The following is a 21,564-nucleotide window of genomic DNA, read 5'->3' as shown; positions in this document are numbered from 1 at the left end:
CTGAGTTCCTACAGTAGCTAGAAACTCACGTCAATTATGAATCAGTTTGGGACGTGGTTACTATGTAACCAAAGCTAAATAAACTTTCATTAGCATAGTCCTATACTACAGGTACTGACTATTATTATAAAGATTTTGGTATTTCTCTTAAAACGAAGGCTGGTAGGAGGATTTTGAAAGATATGTCGTAGAAATGAAAACAATGAAGAATAATTTTTACACACTTCGTGCAATTGGTATTATAGAAAATCTGTTCTATGGATGATCTGGATATTCTCTATCCCTTTCTAGGAGAGCAGGAATGATTTCTAATATCATTATTCTCCAGTACATAAACTAGAAGAAATTATTATAGTCATCGAACTAAGATAACAGAAAAAATACATGCTGTTGCTATCGATCGAATATACTTCAAAAACTGAGAATAATAGCTTGTTGAAGGGAGGTATTACTTTCGCAACTATGAAAATAAACAGCTTGCCACGCCTGGGCAATCAGATTAAACAGTACGGTACTGTACTGCAGTAGTGGCGATTGGGAATTCGAAGTGAGGGGGCAAAAACATTTATAGATAACAATACGGAGGTTCCAGGATATATAGTGGGGGTAGACAATCAAATTGAAAAAAAAATAGCTACAGTATGGTAAGTTTCTGATGCTCTCTGAGCAAATTTTGACGGAGAAGTAAAGATGAGAGTTTTTACCAACTTAACTGTAATAATAATAGTTTGTTCAGATTTTGATTCAGTACTATACAGTAAACTTTCACCAAAGGGACAATTAGAAATGTATTACCATTAAAGAGAAGTACGGCGTGACTATAAAATAAAAGGCCTTTTTTTTCTTCTTCCTCTTCTTCTTCTCGTTCTTCTTGCGTTAGGGAGTACTAGGGACCACGTTCCAATTTCAATTCGTCATCCTTTGTTGTTGTTCCTTCCTTTTCTTCCAATATTCCTTTATTGTTTCACTATGTTTCTGTTTTCTTTCTTCAGACCACCTTTAGCCGGTTTTCTTTGCCTCCCTCCCTTAGAATCCTTCCATCTTTAAAACTTTCTTCCTGAAAATTTCCCTTTCCATTACTTCTTCTTCTCTGATGTTGTTTCTTTCCAAGTCTTTTTTGGTCTTTTAAATCCAGGTGGTTGCTGACTTTTTCTTCCAAAGATACGTGAAGATCTTTTTGCTCAATCAATTGTCGTCCATTCTGTAAATATGTCCGAAAATAGCAGTCTCCTGTTCCGTACTGTTATAGACATGTTTTCTCTGTTCTGATAAATTTCGTTATTACTTCTTAATTTCCTCCTTTCTGTAGTTTATAGAGGGCCTAATATTTATCTTATAATTCTTCTTTCTAGTACTTCCAATCTTTCAAGTTTATAATTGAGTACTAAGCATTGACTGGCATATAAGCATTCCTTTTTGTATTTGACAACACATAAAGAAAGTAATAGACACTGCAGTAGATACAACTACACAGGCATATTAACTGACTGAGACTGCCAGACTGATGAATGCACGCGGCAAATGGGTGAATCATATTAAATTGTCCAAGATCTTGGCAAAAATTGTGCCCCTGCGTTCCTTTCTCACAGCACACGCTTGAAGTGTGATTATTATCTGATGATACAAACCTCCATGAAGCTCCGAGTTTGGAGGGGAAAGTAGGGGAAGGGAGGTAGTGGAGAGGGTAACTACTGCTGAGCTGTTGGGAGCGAAATAAAGCCTTGTCACACTAACGTAGTCACCAGGAGACGATGTAAACACTTTCGTCGCAGCTAGCGAAGTGAACGATCCTCCCCGTGTCATGACATGGACTTCTCCATATACAAAACTCTTTTAGTGCGCCATCACAGAGTAATCGCTTTTCTACACGCTACTGCGCAAGTCGCCACTACTAACTGTAGCGCTGTACGAATCGGTTAGCTGCGCCGAATGATATTTTGTGTGTATTTCAACTATGTATTTTTTAGAATTTAAAAAATAAAGGAAAGGATTAAGTGACAAGGTAACAGGATTTGTATAAATTGCTTTCTTATAATTCCTAGTTTCAGGTGGCTAAAATGGAATTCAAATTTAACTATTCGCCGCAAAGTGGGTGGGGGGCGACTTCCCCCCCCCAGACACACCTCTAATCGCCCCTACTGCTGTACTGTACAAAAGGTTTGAGTATTTCGCTGACCACTGTGAATAATTTTGATACATGAAACGCCATATATGTTATAATCAGGATAATGTAAGAAGAAATAAGATAATTTTCTTGAGTTTTTCTGCTAAATGGGTGAAATTTCTAAAAGCCACGGAAATATACAGCTGGATTTCCTGTGGAAGTTTCGCATGGATAAAACACGTTGGACTTCGGTGAGTGTTAGCCCAGAAATTAACTTCAATTACTTTCACGTTATTTCATAACATGACAAAATGTTTTGTCACAGTGGTGTTATAAAAGTAGTGGAGAATGTACAACACGAGCAATAACATCCCTTACTTGAGCTTCTGATCTTTTTTCTGAAGGAATTATCTGTTATGGAGGCGATATTTTGGGTTATACTTTGATTAACTGAACATATTAATAAACAAAATATATTTTCCAACGGTCGCTGCGTACGTGATATGTGTGTGTAACGCCATAAGATATTCTGATGTATTACCTCTAAAAGATATAATAAAAACATAATAAGGAAATTCTGTTAGTCCTAAGTTAATACATATCATATATTTACATAAATATTCAAAATACACATTTATTTTATACAGGGATTAGTCTGAGTCATGTAAAATATAGTTAACATTTTAGTTACTATTAATTAAGGTACGTTTCCTCATGGTATGCAAATCGAGCACCATGAGCATTAATTTCTTAGTGAATAACAGAAATAATTTATTCTACAAGTTTAGAATTCACCAGTAATATGACAGGGAACATTTCTTCTCCATTGATGTGTTTCAAGACAAACCAAGCAAGTAAACAGTTACGATTATGGATAGGCACTCGTCACGAACTTTTCTCAAGATAGAGTGATTTACTACACCTCCTGATGAGTTTTGTAAGATGAACTCGCCCTTGTTGAGGCCATGTTTTATGCGCGTCCATGTTAATGTACTTCTAATTGACATTTAAGTTCGATGAATTCAAAAGCAACACAAATATGTCGGTAAAAGTTTAGCATTGCAGCACTGTGAATAGCTACAAGATTTTTAATAGAAATCAAGAAGTGTTTACGGCTATTTCCAATCAGTTTCATGTATGATTTGGTTCATTTGTGAGTTGATGTAGGACCGTACGCACTTCTTATTCTTATAGGGAAAGTTATGGAGTTAAGAGAGGGCAGGAAATTGAACATTCTTCCACGATTCTGCAGACTGAGCAACCCGAATTAATTATTGAAAATCCTTTCCTTGTTTATGATTTGGCACTACTCTTTCGTTTGATGACAGTGATTCAAACGAGATAATATACTTGAGATATTTACGAACACTAAATTTATAACAGACTCTAAGCACTACTGAATAATCATGAACCATAATACGAAGCATGTGGCTGCGTGGTTTGGTCACGGCTTACATTCGGGAAATAGGGGCGTAGTGGATTCGAACACCATTGTCGGCAGCCCTGAAGATGGGTTTTCATAGTTTCCCATTTTCACACCAGGCATATGCCGGGACTGTACCTCAATTAAGGAAACGGTCAACTCCTACCCACTTCTAGCCTTTTCCCATCCCATCGTCGCCATAAGACCAATCTGAGTCAGTAAGACGTAAAGCAAGTGTGTATATAAAATAAATAATAACAACAATAATGTGTTCCTTTCCGTGTGGCTGGTTTACCTGCTTCAAAGCTCACACAGATCATTAAAGGAGTTCCTTAGAAGTGTCGCGTGTACTGCTTCGGTCTGTTTGAAAATAAAAGTATTAGGGAGGAGAACTAGATGTTATATTCTTTGTCAGTCATTCCTTGTAGAATTGTTTGATGATATTTCATTTCCTGAGCGCATATCAAACGCGCTTATAATTACATTCACCACCGTTGTGATTATATTCAAGGACAGCACAACGTTGTTCCAAATGTTAGCCGTCTTCTGTTGAGTCGTCTTGTTGATGTTGAAGGAAGACCCCAGGATCACATTCAGAATACCTTGCAAGGCCTGGAGCCGTGGTAGCAATTGACAAAACAAAGAGAAAAAGCAGAATAAATAACAGAACAAAACAAAAAAATATAAGATACCGTAGTCAATAAGAATAATTAATCGGAAATTAAATTATGGCAAAAATTAATAGCATAAAACAAGTACTGAAAATAAATCAAATACACAAAATGTCTTATAATACAAGAAATATTTTTGAATGATTTGCAGAAAATAGTGAAATATGCTGTGAAAACAGCTTATGCATGTACTTTGGAGTGAATCACAAACAGCCTTTAAATGTTAAACAAATATGCAAATAATAAAGAAAGGAATTTATTTTTCGGAGAAAAATAATGTTGCTGTAGTTAGCTAGTGAGAGGTGAAATCAACTTGATATAAGGTGAAACTCCTTTGTTCACCAGATCTAAAATAAACATGATTAACGTATACGAGCGAAGATATAGCAGCAGCTATTTACTGAGTTTGTATTCTTTCCCAGAATTAGAATGTCTTTAAACATCAATGAAGTTTTTCCACATAAGTCGCATATTAGCTTACATATAAGTCAAGGAGGTACATTCTTACTCACTCTGGATTATGCATTAGATATGTTAAGTGTCACTATAGATAATTGTTTAGCGCATAAAGCTATGTATGCTTGTGCGAAAGTTCTCACATTTTCCTCAACATTTAATGGTGTTTTGCACCAAAATTTAGCACAAGAACTCAATGGACAATTACTCGCTGTAAGATTCATGGCCACAGTTTTTCCAGACTTTGTTGTAAATTGATCGCAGACTTTCTTGACAACTACTTGTGTCCTGTCAAAAGTACAGTAATCATCCTCGTGTTTTTAAGTTTATGTACATGTCTGTTGTGTAATGAGAGATCAGTGTTGATCTTATCGGTTTCCACACATTGTTCATGTCAAGTTCTTAGAAGATGGTGCAGTAATTAATAGCCAACGGATTCTCTCAGTAGACCGACCATACAACCGTTTAATTAATGAGTTGTTTTAAAATAACTGATTTGTTTTTTATTCAAAATCATAGCAAATATTCATAATAACTTCTTTAAAGAATTGATTCAGAATGTGGGCACTGTCCGCAACTCCTTTCATCAAGTTGGGCGGAAGCTGAAGCAGTCAGATGGTTCGGATCATGAGCGAATTTGATACTTAGTTGAGGTCTACAACCTACTCGACTCAGTTCAATATGGCGTGGGTTGCATTGTTGTGTTGTGCTTAGATTAGAAGTTATACAGCTCTGAAACCGCAACATGACTTTACGGACAAACTGTATTGTCGGTGAAGAAGCTCACAGGTAAATGCAAAAATGTTTCTAACTGCTTACTTCCACGTGATAATTCACATCGAGAACAAAATTACACAGCATGTGGTCGGCCGGTCTCATTTTACTGACTACGAGAGAGCTTATGTGCTCCACGTATTCACTGTTGATGGATTATGTGCTATGGTCCAACCATTTTTCCTGGGTCGGAAGAACAATTTCAAGTGATAACAATAGTAACAAGTGACCGTACGAAAATTTATGGCCTCAAAAAATACGTTGTGAACCTAGGATACCGGTACTTACTTGTTTGTAGATTCATCTCTCGCGAAATGTGATGACATAGCAGGGCCTCTCAAACGCCCAAAATCTCATGCGTGCAAACTGCGGCGCAGAGTTCCTGTGCACAGTGCATCGGTCTCACTCGGCTCGGGTCGGACCAACGCTTCGTCTCTGGGCTACTCGGCTAAGCTCGGCTCAACTCGGCTCGGATTTGGAGCGCTACGGAGCAAGTGAGGAAGAGGGAGACAGGGGGAGCGAGCGAGACAGGATGTAGGGAAAGAGAGAAGACAGCGCTATTGCTCCAAATCGAGGAGTGGGGGTCTGCATTCTGGTCAACGAAGCGAAGTCGTCTTTTGCACCGTGCACAGTGCTGCATGCACCCTGAGAGGCCCTGTGATATAGGCTACGAGGTGAATCGGCTGCCCCTAAAAATATTGTTTTATGCAAACCGCAGTTTTTATACGTCCTGAAAACACCCGTCCTTCAGGTACGCACAGTAAACACAGCAAAACGCATATCTTTTTATTTACGACCTACGCAAAAGTAGGAAACTCTTATGCTATATTATTATTAAATAATAGAAACTATGAGTGCACTCACTAAATGATCTGATATGTAAATAAAACGTCTGTGAAACATGAAGTGGACATTGCAATGGTGTTAAAAACTATCACATGTGCTGTGATCTATACAGATTGTGCTGCGGTGTAGTTTAGCGTAGTTGATAAGAACAAGCCGAACGCTACTGTTCGCGAGTATTTTATGTGATAGGTTCGAGTCCGGGGCAGGGATACTGTTTTATTTTTCATGTATTTAGTTTTCACCGCCTCTTAGTAGGCCTATACGTGAATTATTTCAGTGAATGTAAATGTATGTGACCCTAAGAAGGGCCGATATATCATCAGAAACAGATGAAATCGGGATAAGGAGTAAGGTGGTGAACAAAACGGCAATAGCAATGGTGAATTACGCTAGAAATTGTTCGAAGTGATGACCTGCTTGGTTTACAACGCTGAATGGGTATTCTGGTGCACTGTAGTATAGTTGTTATCTGCAGGTTTTGGCAATGACTTGTCAAAGGACCTCGGGATTTTCTGGATCCTAGGTGTAAACTGTTTGTTTCAAATACCCTCACAGTAAGAAGTCCAATGGTGTTAAATCTGGAGACCTTGCGGGCCAAGAGACAGATCCTCCTCTTTCTACCCATTTTCCTGGATGTTTCTCATTCAGATGGTTAAGGACGGCTAACCTTCAATGTGGTGGAGTTCCATTCTGTTGAAGCCACATTCTTAAACATTCTATAAGTGGCACATCCCCCAGTAGAACTGGTGTAGAAAGTGCAACTAGCGTACGTCTGTTAAATGGCTTTCAAAGAAATACGGTCCAATCAGGCGATCACCCACCATACATTCACTCCCCATTACACTTGGTAGGCTAGTTGTCCCACCCAATGGGTATTGTCAGCACTGCAATAGTGCATGTTGTGGCGGTTGACGGTACCATTAGTGTTAAATCACGATTCGTCCGTAAACACGATTTTGGATGCTGCGTCATTTTCCAGATTTTCTAACAGCTACTGAAATAAATTCATTAGAGTTTCGAAATCCTGCCCGTGAAACTCCTGGTTTAGCTGTGGATGGTAGGAGTGATATTTATGCGCATGCAGTGTTCGTAGGGCGGGAGCCTGGCTGATGTTCACCTGTTGTGTAATTGCCCATGTACTCGTATATGGATTATTGCAAGGTGTGTCCAGAACAGCCTCCTCATTCTCACCAGACATTACAATCTTCTCTCGGACAGGTGATATTATCTGAATTACCCTTGTTGTTCGTAAACATCTTTCAACACCGCAGAAAGTCTTTCGAGTCGGATGTCGCCTGTCTGGATACCTTTCCTAGTTCAGACGTATGGTGATGCCTGCAACGAATACGCTCTTGCTTCCGTGTTGACAAGGAGCATGTCAACGTGTTCGTCCGTGGAATACATGGCGAATGACTGAAGCGACTTCATTCTGACCATACAGCAGTGCAGCATTGGAACTTCATAAAGAGAATGTGTTTGATGTGCGATTCGAACTATAAGTACGACGTTCCATTAATTGGCAGTCCAGCGTTTTGACCACATGCTTTGAGTCACCGCTGCAAGTAAGACCTGTAATAAGAATGCCTTAGAGTACTTGACTCCTCCATTTCCCCGTTTCATATGCTTTCCATTTCACTATATCGTGGCTTTATGCATTGATTTTGCGTTTGGCTATACCCGGTCTTCTGACACGAAATCTTAACGGTTGCACAGTAGACTGATAAACGAAAAATGATTGTCATAATGTCATAATTTCTGGACGGTCTATAGTCACATGGCGTGATCTATAAGTGTTCAGAATCGTCTGCAGGATGTGCTTACAGTGCATTGGTACCATACGGGATGATAAGCAGAAAAATACCGACCGCACGACGATCTTACACGTTTGTTAGGCTGCAGAACAAAATATTGGTAGAGGCAACTGATTCACCTGGTACATGGTTACATATGAGGTTAGATTTGAATACACTGAAGGTTTCTCTGGAGAGTTTAATGATAACAGTTCAATTTTCACTCAGTTTCCCTTAATGAACTCATTGGATGTCCCCTTATACGTAACGAAATAGTGAAGTATAAAAATGTTAAATACTTTGAAGCTTGGATAAAGTAGACCAAGACATTGATAATACAGAACGGATGCTTTCCTTTCTATGCATATAAAGTCTACTTTATTTTATTGCACCGTCTTACTTTCCAGAACAATGTTGCAGACAGGGTGAAGAAAAGTGTATATTGACATAAAATAAACAAATACATTATTTTACTTACAGTATTAAAACAATTGATAGTGTAATTTTCATTAGCTACTGAACAGTTGTTTTAAAATTGGGTACTAACAGTACGCTTAGATTGAACATTGAAGTCTCAGTTTGTCAGGAAAATCAAAGGTATAATGCACTTGCGCTAGCAAATGTAAATAAATATGATAAGACGTATGACTCTATAGTTCTGAATGATTGCACGTTGCTAAGCGTCTAGTCCCATGGTGAAATTGTTTATTGTTATTATGGGAAAAGTCAATAAATGTTGCAAGCTTATAGCTACAATATATACTAGCAAAAGAACATTTCATGCTCTCTCTTATGTGCATTTCTTATCGGTGGAATCACATTTAAAAGCCGAAGTTTCAGTTATCTGAAGGAAATTAAATTATTTGTGTTGAGTCCTTTCTCTCTATCTTCAATGATTGCAGAGATAGAATATTCAAGGCTGACCGTGATTTTTAAATTATAACCCTGAGTAAGACAGACGCGACAGTCTTCATTTATAAATGATTCTCGAGCACAACTCACACTTTCTGGTAGAATGTCTAAAAGTCTCTGGATTTTGCGAAAATACATTATAAACCGGTTCGTTGATAGTTTTCGTAATGTGTGATGTTTCTGAAATGTCATCACGTATTAAAAAAGTCTATACAATTAAAATCTTCACCATTTGAGTCTTCCACTCTTGAACATTCTGATCTCTGTTTCATAGAATTATATAACGGCTGTAATAGGCACGGCAGGATCCAGACCGAAGCTCATCCGGATTACATCTGCAACCATGACGCCCATGGAGAACCCCAGAGCAGTGTGGTTGAGGACGGCTGCCAAATACTGCTTCTCAGGGTACTCGACGTTCACACCAGCCATGATCACCGCCAAGATTGCTGCAACCACCTGCCCGCAAGGACTTTATCAACGAGATTCAATGAATTACAGTTTTAATTGTTTATTATAATTCTCAGTATTTAATTTTAAAATTACATCTGAGATATAAACGACAATTTCTAACAAATTTACCCGTATGTTTGTAATCGAGTGATATGGGTAACGGGGAAACATTTGTATGTATCAGTCTTTCTGATTGGTTCCGTGGTTTATGAGGTGCATTTACTGAAGAATAATAAACAGCCAAGTCGCAGCCAAGCAACGGAAAACAATGAAAATTGCAAGAAAATCCAAATATATGGAAGAGGAATGACAGTGCTGTCCTGACGGTAAAAAATGAACATAGTTTTCACATACAGGGCCGGATTAGGTGGGGTGGGGCTAAAGGGGTTGCAGCCCCGGGCCCCGCGTGCCAAGGGGCCCCGGCCCTTATCAACTGTGCGCGTTAGTATTTCATCACTGCTAGAATCAATTACTGTCCGGAGACACGAATCCTCGCTACTTACGCACTGTAATTTACTGTAAAGGTTATTGTTGACGAAAGTTTAAATCTGGCAGCTTGCGAGTACGGGCAGAGGGGGAAGGGGGGGAAGAAGTCTAGGAAGTGAGCGGGAGGGGACAGGGGAAGCACGGTGGAATGCGCATACTATACTATATCTTTGCATCGGGAAGAGAACTTCCAGTTCACCTCTGATTATTGAACCATTCGTAAGTTACAACTGTAATGTTCTTGTAAAATGGATAGAAAATATCCTAGTGGTGCCAAAAAACGTAAGTTCTGTTTTTTATGTCGATTTGATAGTGATGGTGAGACAAATGTAAAATATGTTTTGGAATTATGAAATATTAACATGAAAAATAGAGAAAAATTGTAGTCTATTTCAACACTTCTCTATTCATCAATTTAAGTGGAAGAAGTTCTACAACGACTTCAGTATGCTAGTCTTACGTGATGTTACGAAGAAGCGGCCCCACATTTTTTAATAGCCCGGGGTCTCCAAACACCTCAGTCCGGCACTGTTCACATATATGTAAGAAAAATACAGCGTCAAATTTTAAATAATGCATTCCTCATTTCATGTTGGAAGGAAAAATAGATTACATCAACATGGGTCCAGAAAGATTTGATTTCTGAAGTTTTAAAACTCTGAAGCATGTCCTTTGTGTATTCGAATATGATTTCCTTCTGATCCTATGCAACATTCTGCAGATATATTCAGGATGTCCACACTCTGTTTGAACGCAGGCCTCAGTTTGTCGCATCCAGGTCTAAACACTCTATTAACGAGTTCGGAATGCCCTCTCCTCTCCTGAATACGGGTAACGAGATCAATTCCCAGCAATAGCACTTCATTCGGAATGGCAGAAAGAAACACCAGTAACATATTTGGCTTTATTGAGAAAGAACATCTTGTAAATTGCCTTTCCCTACAGCAATCAGATCGGAGGTAGTGCTCAAATTTGAGACGGTTTCCACACCGACCATAGAATACTTTCAGATCTAGTGATAAGTCAAGTTGTACACTTTACCACTGTTATGCTTCTTCAGTGTGCATATTTCCTCTTTTTGTGGACCTTAAAACGATAAATATTCAGCGTGGATGTAGATCAAATGTCTCAAGTGGTGTGTTACCCCTGTGTGAACGTCGTCTTAGAAAAGCCGTGTAACGGGGTGTGTATTACAAATTACCATTGAATGTGTTAACAGCTGTACGAATAATCACTTTATGACTATAGGACTTAAAACGGAGTATTTATTCAAACAATATTCAGCATAGTTAAAAACTGGATCAAGCAAATGGCAGACTGACAAAAATTACACCAAACATTGCATTATTTTCAAGAAACTATAAACACTACGATACATGGTACAATCATGATGTGATAAATTGGAGCCCTGGAAGTGAATATTTTAAGGCACACAAAAATATCTGAGAAATGACTGAACAGTTTGTCATGTCTGTTGCGAAGGAAACCTCAGGAAATTTAAATAATATAGCCGACAATACACGGACAACGAGCTGTGTTAGTCTAATACAGTTTTAGCAATGTTACTGTTCATGCTAGAAGTAGTGACTGTTGATTTAAGATACTCATTTTCTGATTTTATCATTGTTAAGTTCAAGAGTCAGCCTACCGCACGCTGGCCACGCGGTATAGGGGTAGCGTGCCTGCCTATTAACCGGATGTCCCGGGTTCAGTTCTCGGTCAGGTCCGTAATTTTTACCTGAATCTGAGGGCTGGTTCAAGGTCCACTCGACCTTTGTAATTACCATTGAAGAACTGTCAGACGGTGGGATAGCGGTCCCGATCAAGAAAGCCAAGAAAAGCGACCGAAGGTATTCGGCCTGCTGACCACGCGTCACCTCGCAATCTGTAGGCCTTCGGAGTGAGCAGTGATCGCTTGGTAGGCCATAGACCTTCGGGTCTGTTGAACCGTGGGGTTTGGGTTTGTTTGTCTTTGTGCACAGGCCAGAGCAAAACGCAATCTCAGTCTCATTTCTATATGTTACAGTATGGAAGCTCCTGAGGTAAGGGTGGTGCGTGCGCACAACTGGTACGTCTGGATGTTATGCAAGCTGCTATTGATAGGAATTTCATGGAGTCGAGGAAGCATCTGAAGAGGTGAGTAGCATCCCAGGTCTTTTGTGGTATCCCAACCTGCCTAGCCGATGAGGTAAAAATATGCTCGATTCACCCAGTAGGAAGTGGGTTCGATTCTGTGCCAGGAAGTATAAACAAATTGAGATTTCCATATCTGAAGAGGCACATTTTTCTCAGATTCATTCATTGTCCGGCAGAAATGAACACCAGACTCATTTCATGGGGGTAAGGGTGACCAGCTCTCATGTTACGGATAGTGGAAAGTTGTACCCGTAGAGAACTTCACGGTCTTTGGACAGATTTACTTTGCACGGTTATTAACCTTCTTCCAAGAAAATGAACCAACTTCGGGATTTTATGTGACTTAGTCCTAATGACAGCAACCACAGTTGTGTGCAGGATCCAAACTATCAAGTCATGCATTAAACGAAAACACAAAACAAAGCAAAGTCATCTCGGTAAAGGCTAAGGAAGCCTTGGAAGGGGTGGAAGGTAAAGACTTCCACCATCAGTAACTCCATCACTTGTTGGGGGTAGAGTGGTTTGTCCTATGCCCGGCCACCTTTGCCCCTAGGAATTAATCTGTACTCATGTTTGGTGAAAGGTGAGTGAACCACAGGGCCAAGTGCACCTCCGGAATTGGAAATCTCGTTGTTTTATATTTTTCGACTTCATTATGGAGAATCGAATCCACATCCATCAGGGTGAACCGAGAACATCTTTACCGCTTCGGCGAAAGAGCCTCTAAGTCATGAATTTCCACTTCAGAAATCTCACTTGCATTGACCTAGATTCCAGTTATAGCCACCTCGGTGAAAACCCCCAAACCCCATGGCACTACAGCCCTTGAAGGGCCTTGGCCTACCAAGCGACCGCTGCTCAGCCCGAAGGCCTGCAGATTGCGAGGTTTCTTGTGGTCAGCACGACGAATTCTCTCGGCCGTTATTCTTAGCTTTCGAGAAAGGGGCCGCTAACTCACCGTCAGGTAGCTCCTCAATTCTAATCACGTAGGCTGATTGGACCTCGAACCAGCCCTCAGGTCCAGGTAAAAATCCCTGACCTGGCCGGGAATCAAACCCGGGGCCTCCGGGTAAGAGGCAGGCACGCTACCCCTACACCACGGGGCCGGCATACCTCGGTGTAAAGCTGATGTCAAAGGTACCTTTTCCTAAAGAAACTCAATTGACCTGATCGTCACAATTAACATCGTAACAGGAACTGCAAGATAGAACAGTAGAGAGATCAGGATCAAGAGTTAGAACTTAACTTGAAACACGAGGCTACCGATTTGGTTCTCAATTACAGGATAAGAACACTATGAATGATCGTCAACCTCACATTTTTAATTACAGTTACATGAGAGATTGCCTATATATTCCCTAATTTTAGACAGATTCAGTGATTACGAATCAAATATGAGGAAAAGACATTCATTTTTCAAGGCTATCGCCTGTCAACTCCATTAGAGACATCGAGGTTTCTCACAAAAGTGTAAGTTTGGCTAAACGTACCAGTGTCTATAAAGTTCCTGCAGCTAAATGATTCTGGTTTTTGTTGCCTAGATTCACGGTGACATATATATAAGATTTCAGTGGCCACCGTTAATAACGGTGTTACATATTTCGTATTTCACTTGCACTGAACTTCATTATCTTTTAAGACTGCTATCTAGTCTTTCACGTCTCTAAAATATGGCCTCTAGACCGCTGATAATTGCATGAGAGTGTATGCCTTCGTCTCCTCGATATGACCAGTTTTAGAAACACTGAGGCACTGACAAGTTACTCTGTCCTGTTTAGGTACTAATTATGCTCTTCTTCAACTTCGGTGCTTTCCCCTGTTTCATATGTTTACCGAACACACCCTATTAGTGTCATCTTATACTAAAGTTTATCAAGAGAACCCATCAGTGTTCTTTTTCTTCCAATCTCTGCAAGTGTTCTTTCTTAGGACATTACCATAGCTTCTTCAGACCATAGGTACACCAATGTGCATCTCTACTTCCTAGTTACTGTATATGGTTAAAATAATTACATGACGCTACAAGCCTGACGAGCCTCGGTATACCAAGCGACTGCTGCTCAGTCCGAAGGCCGACAGATTACGAGTTAACGCGTGGTCAGCATTCGACTTCTCTCAGTCGTTTCTCATGGCTTTGTAGACCGCGCGAATATCTCACCGTCAGGTAGCTTCTCAACCTCACGTAGGCTGAGTGAACCGCGAGTCAGTCCAGTGATCGAGGTAAAAATCCTGCTTTTGTCTGGAATCGAACCTGGATCCTGTGGATAAAAGTAGGCTTGCTACCCGTAGACAACACAGTCAGCAATTATTTGATTAGTGGTGGCTGTGTTACGTGAATTGTGACTATGGGAACACATTTGCGAACCCCCATGTTCATGAAATCCACGCCTGTGTCAGCTGACATCAGAGCATTAGCATGCTGGAGAGAGATAATCGGTAATATCAAAATGGCCAATAAGCGCAATGTACCTTCGTGTGAGTTGTATTTTAATACTTTTTGGTTGCAGTGATTTTAGAATATTTCTTCTCCCACCTTCCTGCTCGATGTCGGCATTCATTTCACAGTTATTGTTTCAATAACAGGCTATGTCCCAAAATATTGTCATTCACTGTAAATACTGGGATACACATATATCACAAAGGACCTCTATAATGCTGAGTTATTTCTTTTTTATTTCATTTTGTCTTAGGTATGAAGAGGATGACGTCTTACTACAACAGGATACCTGATTATGATTCTATAGTGGAGAAGAAGTTACGTTGTCACGTGTTTTTATATGTGAAAGATATTTACTATTGAGCCCGACACCACAGAAATACGAACGATTGCGTGAGGATGTAAGAAGTACATTTATTGAGACCATAAGCCTCAATAAACAAAACAAGTATGTCAATCTGATTGTCCCCGTAATAATTCAAGTCGATTATTTGAATATTCCATGCCAAATCCTGATATGATCACATTGAGTAAAGAGATGACGAAAACCATGACGAGTGAGACATCATTGAGAATGAGGGCAGCTCGCTGGTCCCCATCTTCGTTAATGTCCAAGCCTCCAATGACAAGGAAGACCACTCCCACAAGTACCTGTGAGGAAACATACACATATTCAAACACAATCTGGAAACATAGCTCTCGGATCTCCGTATGCCATCGTTCACTCAGGTCCCTTTCTCACTAGGCTCCGAGAGCCGAGTCTCTTATGTGCCGCGGCGGGTGTCGGGCAAGGCATGTTTGAATATTCAAACAAGATCCTCTTCGACCCCTTCAGACTAGGCTTCCTGCGATTCGGGCCAAGTGGCCTAGAGGGAAAATGTGCCCCTTACCGGCGCTCCATTCTCTGTGACTCGTCACGGAGTATAGCATGAGGTAAATAGTAGCGTCTGGGTGTTCACATTAGTCACGTGAACCCTTGGTACAAACACGCAGTTAATGCCTAAAGACTCCTGTTTGATGATACCGAATTACGGGATGAACTCATACTCTCCTCCTGTCTCTTTCGTTCTTTACTGCAAGTTGTGTAGCAAGCAGAAACAACGCGCCAACTTCCTCGCGTTCCATCCATCATTGAAGTGAGAGAAAACGTTATGTCCCTTCAACCTCCCCTCCCTCTTTGAGAACAATCAAAGAACGAATTCCGTGTTGTTCCAAAGATAGAATCCCAAGAACTGGCATGTCTGAAAAATCAGCAGAAGTCACTAGCTAAGGCTCACGGAGCCTGAACGATCTCTACGCGACTCTCTTTTCACACTGAAAGCTGGTCGAGTCACCGAGAGCCCCGGTTTCCCAGTCAGACAGAGACTCTGGTCCCGGAACCTCGTGTGATAGGGCCCTTATACTCTACCCAAACCAATCAAAGTTTATTTCAGGCTAGATGCTGAACAGAGAAACATTCTAAAACACTTCATCAATCATTGATAGAAGTAGGAAAAAAATCCTAAATGTGGAATATATTTCACACAACCCTTCTCGAATCCCCTGCTAAGTGGCAAATAGGAAGAGGAAGGCTTTTCATGATGTACCTGAAAGCCAAACGTTGGAATGGGGGCAATGTCCATTAAAACAACAATCGACAGGAGGAAGTATTTCGCAGTAAAACTGTCCCTGATGGATCAGAGAGATTAAATTAGGATATGAAATTCGCAAAAGGCCACCCTTTTGTGATGGTCATTCCCTTTTTAGGAAGTATTTATAATAAAACGTGGAGATGTAATCTCCAGAACAATATTAAAGTACTTCCTACCCTGGATTAATACAATGGGACAAATCTTATAATCAGAATGATTCGTAAATTATTATTTAAAGAAGCGGAGGATGAAAATTGGACCTGAAGTGAGGTAATCTTCCCAGAAATTACACTTTACAAGAAAAACAATGAAATACACAACACTGAAACTGTGTGGAATTTTGAGGAGGCCTCCTTCTACCCCCATGTTCAACGAAGTACTGAATGGAATATGTTTCCCATGCGGTGAGTGTGTAGACAGAGTAACACTTCATTGCGTTTTCTACTTTATATTGATGAGACACTATTCAAGCCCATATGTAGGAAAGTGTGCCCATTATTCACTTACCTGTAATACATACATACATTTTCATTAGAGACTGTTAAGCCTTCAAACGTTCAGTCTGCAAGAAGCTGTGAATATACCAAACGCCACCACAATCCTCTGATTGTAACAACCTCTGTAGCCACTCTTAGTTCTATATCTATTATATTTAAAGCGTTAGAAGCCAAGTCTAACCATCGTCGTCTAGGCCTACCTATACTTCTCTTACCCTTCATGACCGAGTCCGTTATTCTCCTAGGTAACCTATCCTCCTCTATTCACTTCACATGACTACAACACGAAAGCGGGTTCATGTGTACAGCTTCATAAATCGAGTTCATTCCTAACTCAGCCTTTATCTCTTCATTCCGAGTACCCTCCTGCCATTGTTCGCACTTGGTTGTACCAGCGATCATTCTCGCTACTCCGGCAAAGCAAAGTTGGTCTGAAGTCAGACCGATGTAGCATAAAGATAGTTTCGCCTGGGAGCTGATTTCTTTCTTATAGTATACTGTTGATCGCAACTGCGAACTCACTGCATTAACTTTACAGCACCTTGATTCAATCTCACTTATTATAACATACTATCATACTGGAACAATACACATCCTAAATGCTTGAAATGATCTAGCTGTTCTAGCATTGCATTCAAAACTTGGCAATCGATTCTCTTAGGTTACTTTCCTACTGACATCGCTTTATTCTTGGAAAGGATAATTTTCATATCATACTCATTGCACCTATTTTAAAGTTCCAAGATATTAGACTGCAGGCTTACAGCACAATCAGTCATTAAGACCGAGTCGTTAGCAGATGCCAAACTGCTTGCTACATTTCCACCTAACTGAATCCCTCCCTACCACTTTACACCTTCACTAGATGATCCGTGTAAAATATGAACAAAAAAGGTGAAAGATTACAGCCTTGTCTAACCCTTGTAAGTAACCACGCACTCATTCTACCATCAATTTATCACCGCAGCCCAATTATCAACATAAATACCTCTGATTGCTTTTATTAACCTACGCTTAATTACATAGTCCCCCAGTATGGCGCACATCTTTTCCTCCAGTACTCTGACATAATATATTATACCTTCTCTAAATCTACGAAACATAAACATAACTGTCTATTCCTCCCGTAGCATTTTCACTTACCAGGTGCATACTGAAAATCTGATCCTGAAAGCTTAAACCACACTTGTTTTCATCCAATTTACTCTCATCCACTGATCACGCCTTCCTTTCAAAAATGTCAGTGAACATCTTGCCTGGTATGCTGATCAGTGTAATACCTCGATAGTTGTTGCAACCATTTCTGTTCCCTTTATCATAGGTAGGTGCAATTACTGCTTTCGCCCAGTCAGAAGGTACCTTACTAAAAGTCCAGCTAATATTATTCTATGAAGCAATTTCTTCCCTGCCTTCAAACTATATTTCATCCTCTCAGGCCTAATTTCATCTATTCCTGCTGCTTTATGACAATGTAGTTTATTTACCATCCTTTCCACTTATTCAAACGTAATTTTACCACTATCATTGTCCTCCTCCCCATAAGCTCGGTTGTTCGCGACGTCACCAGAAAGATTTCCTTTTACGTAAAGAAGATTCACAAAATATTCTTTCAATCTGCCCAGTGATTTACTAGGATATAAATGAGTTAAGACTTCTTCTTGGATTGAAAAATAATGTTTTGATCTGTTTCTTTCGTCTACGTATAATTCCCTGCCTGCATCTGTCCATCTTTGGAGCCATTTCATATACGCCTCCTTTTCACGTTTATAAACCGCCCCCACTTCATCATTCCACCAAGATGTTAGCCTTCATTTTTACACTCAGTTGTTCCTACGCATTCCCTTACTGTTTCTACTACAGCCTTCCCATATGACACCCATTCTCTTTCTATATCCTGAACCTGCGTACTGTCTGTTGTTTGGAACTTTTAACTAATCATATCCATATACTTCTCTCCAATTTTCTCGTCCTGGAGATTGTCTACCCTTATTCGTCTGCTGACAGATTTCACTTTTCCTATCCTAGGCCTAGAAATACATAGTTCACTACAGATTAAAGAGTGGTCTGTATTATGAAAACGTTCCCGGTATTCACGTACATTCCTAACAGATTTCCTGAATTTAAAGTCGGTTATGATATAGCTTATTATAGAACTCGTGCCCCTCTGCTGGTGTGTGTAGCTAAATAGCCTTGTGCTTAAAGAATGTATTCGTAACTGCTAGTCCCATACTAGCAGAGAAGTCCAGTAAACGTTTCCCATTCCTATTAGCTTCCGTATCTTCCCCACATTTACCCAACACCTTTTCGTATACTTCAGTTCTATTCCCAACTCTCGCATTGAAATCGTCCGTTAGCACTATCCCCTCCTCGCTGTTGACCATGAATACGATGCCACTCAGTACGTCATAAAACTTCTCAACTTCATCCTCATCTGCACCCTCACATGGCGAATAGACTGAGGCAATTATCTTCCTAATTCCTCCAACAACTATATCTGCTGACACCCTTCATTCATTTACGTGCCTAACAGAAACTATGTTGCGTGCAATAGTATTCGTGATGAATACTCCTACCCCACCCTCTGCCCTCACTTTTTAACACCTGTTAAAGATATTTTATGAATCTCCTATCTATTCCTCTTTATCTCCACTTACCCGACTTGTTGACTCAGATGGTTTTACTCTCGAGCACTATTAATATTGATAGCTCCCCACCGATTTCCAAGGAGTCCCTCGCCTGCCAAGTTGAAGTGCGACTCCCTTACGTCCGTGGCTTGCTTAAAATGTTAATAGTTTTGTAAATTCTGTGAAGCATGGTGCTACACTACTTACTCATTAACCCAGTGAGAATCTCTCATCTAACGTGTTTCGGACCATCGGTGGATTGTATAGTCCTAGCCACTTGAGCACGAGGAGGGTCACGACTCAGAACATGTCCGTGACGCCCAGTCCTATTCCATAGCAACTGGTATCCCATATCTCAAGACTACTTAGTAGGTCACTCAGCCGTTGCCCATGATTCACGAACGTTACCTGTCAGCCACGAACGAAGTTATTTAATTCGATTCTACATGAAAGGACATGACTGTTCGAGATCATATATTTTCATGCAATTTACCAAATTGTATTATTCAAGGGAAAACATGTACGTGAGTCTAATATAAATTAATTGTATTATTTTCCCCGATCAAGCTTTTTCTACAAATGTCTCTCAAAAACCACCACTCGTGTAGCACAAAGAAAGTGAACTTAAATGATATACTTAACATAATCAAATACCAAAATTATGGAGTGGATTATTTGTCTTTAAATAACCGTTTATAACGTTTCTGATTATTTCTGCCATGTTTCCGCCCTCCGGAATAAGGAGGGATCAACCTTTTACCATTTCCATGTTAACTAGCGATCATTTCACGTTTAGTCTTCGTTTTACTAGTCCCTTTCTGTTTTTCAGTTATGAACTTATACCATTGTTCCGTCCAAGTATTATTTTTGGTTATCGGTGCGTTACACATGGGCTTACTTCGTGAGGGATTCTTAAATGAAAATAATTCAGCAATGAAGGGTTTAAGATGATAATTTTGACATTCATTTGTACAGGCCTGCATATAACGTTTGCAGTTTTGTTATTACATGCTGTCCTATTCAGATTTAGATTCCATTTGTCCAGTGTGGTTGTTTTGGTACCCACTTTTCATGCTCAAGGTTGTGGATCGAGCCCCGGCGCGATCGGTTGGCATTTGACAGTGCATAAATTCGGGAGATGTTCTGAAGTAGATTTACAGAAATTAGTAACGGCCCACTAGTAGCCCCCCTGGTGGCCATGATCGTTAAGGCGCTGACGTCTAAAACGTTCTGACACCGAGGTTAGCCGGTTCGAGTCCCGTTGGTCGAAAAAATTTTCACCATCAGAATGTTGGCCGGCAGGGTAGGAGTAGGCTATGTGCCGGCACCGAGTTTCACACTCTCCCTACTATCATATATCACGTCATTCACTTCATCTCATAAACTCCTCTGATGAGGTTGACGTCAGAAAGGACATCCGGTCATAAAAACCCGCCACGACAGATTCATCTCACCTCATACCCGACCCCGTAGGGAAACGGGACAAGGGTTGGAAAAACAAACAGTAACGGACCATTAGTCTGGACCAAATTCTGCCGCTCCGACGTCTATTATTATTATTATTATTATTATTATTATTATTATTATTATTATTATTATTATTATTATTATTATTCTGACACCTTTTCTCAGTCTGTAGTGTTTCGCATGTGGATTTGCTCTGTTTTACGGTCGGATGACCTTCCTGACGCAACCCTATTCGGAGCGATGTAATCACTATTACGTGCGGTGTGTTGTTTGAATATGCAGAGGAGAGTGTTGGGACAAATACCCAGTCCCAGTCCAAGAAGAATTAATCAGACGCGATTAAAATCCCCGACCCGCCCGGGAATCGAACCCGGCATACTCTGAACCGAAGGCCTCTTGGCTGATCATTGAGCAAGGAGTAGGGCTATTATTATTATTATTATTATTATTATTATTATTATTATTATTATTACGTTACCATCGACCCCGATTGTATATGCTGTATTATCATCAAGTATTTAATGATATCAACCCATTAACTGCCAATTTATTACCTGTAATTTACTGTTTACGGCATTTAGTGACAGGAAAATTTGCATCAAATACATATTTTGAAGAACTTATATATCTCAAGGGCCCCAAAGTGGATTACACCTCAAGTACCCACACAGCAATTGCTATTAGGTATAATTTATAGAAATAAAATCCAAAAATGTTTAGATTGTGTATATAGGCATAATGGTACGAATTATAGCTTTTAAAAAACATGGAAATGAAGGAGCTTTAAGAGCCAAGTTTTCCTTACAAATAGTACTCTACAGCTATCATGCTTCAAACACTTATATAATCAATTCATG

The 21,564-nt window shown here is 40.0% G+C and overlaps 1 protein-coding gene across 4 annotated transcripts in view; it reads right to left on the bottom strand.

The window, feature by feature from the left end:
* Positions 1–2,690: 2,690 nt before the first annotated feature.
* The window catches only part of LOC136864412 (ninjurin-1), a 79,764-nt gene continuing 60,890 nt past the window's right edge, over positions 2,691–21,564 (bottom strand). For 3 of the 4 annotated variants that reach the window (XM_067141380.2, XM_067141378.2, XM_067141377.2), the window contains exon 3: positions 2,691–4,139. In XM_067141380.2, coding sequence (XP_066997481.2) covers positions 3,939–4,139 — 201 coding nt within the window. In that variant the 3' untranslated portion in view covers positions 2,691–3,938. Of the gene's footprint in view, positions 4,140–8,293; positions 9,436–21,564 lie in introns of those variants that run through there. The other variant, XM_067141379.2, reaches the window with a different exon arrangement.

This window comes from Anabrus simplex, chromosome 2, assembly GCF_040414725.1.
Source record: "Anabrus simplex isolate iqAnaSimp1 chromosome 2, ASM4041472v1, whole genome shotgun sequence".
In the NCBI taxonomy this organism is placed as follows: Eukaryota; Metazoa; Arthropoda; class Insecta; order Orthoptera; family Tettigoniidae; genus Anabrus; species Anabrus simplex.
Note: the sequence above shows the minus strand (reverse complement) of the source record. Positions and strands in the feature narration are given on the sequence as shown.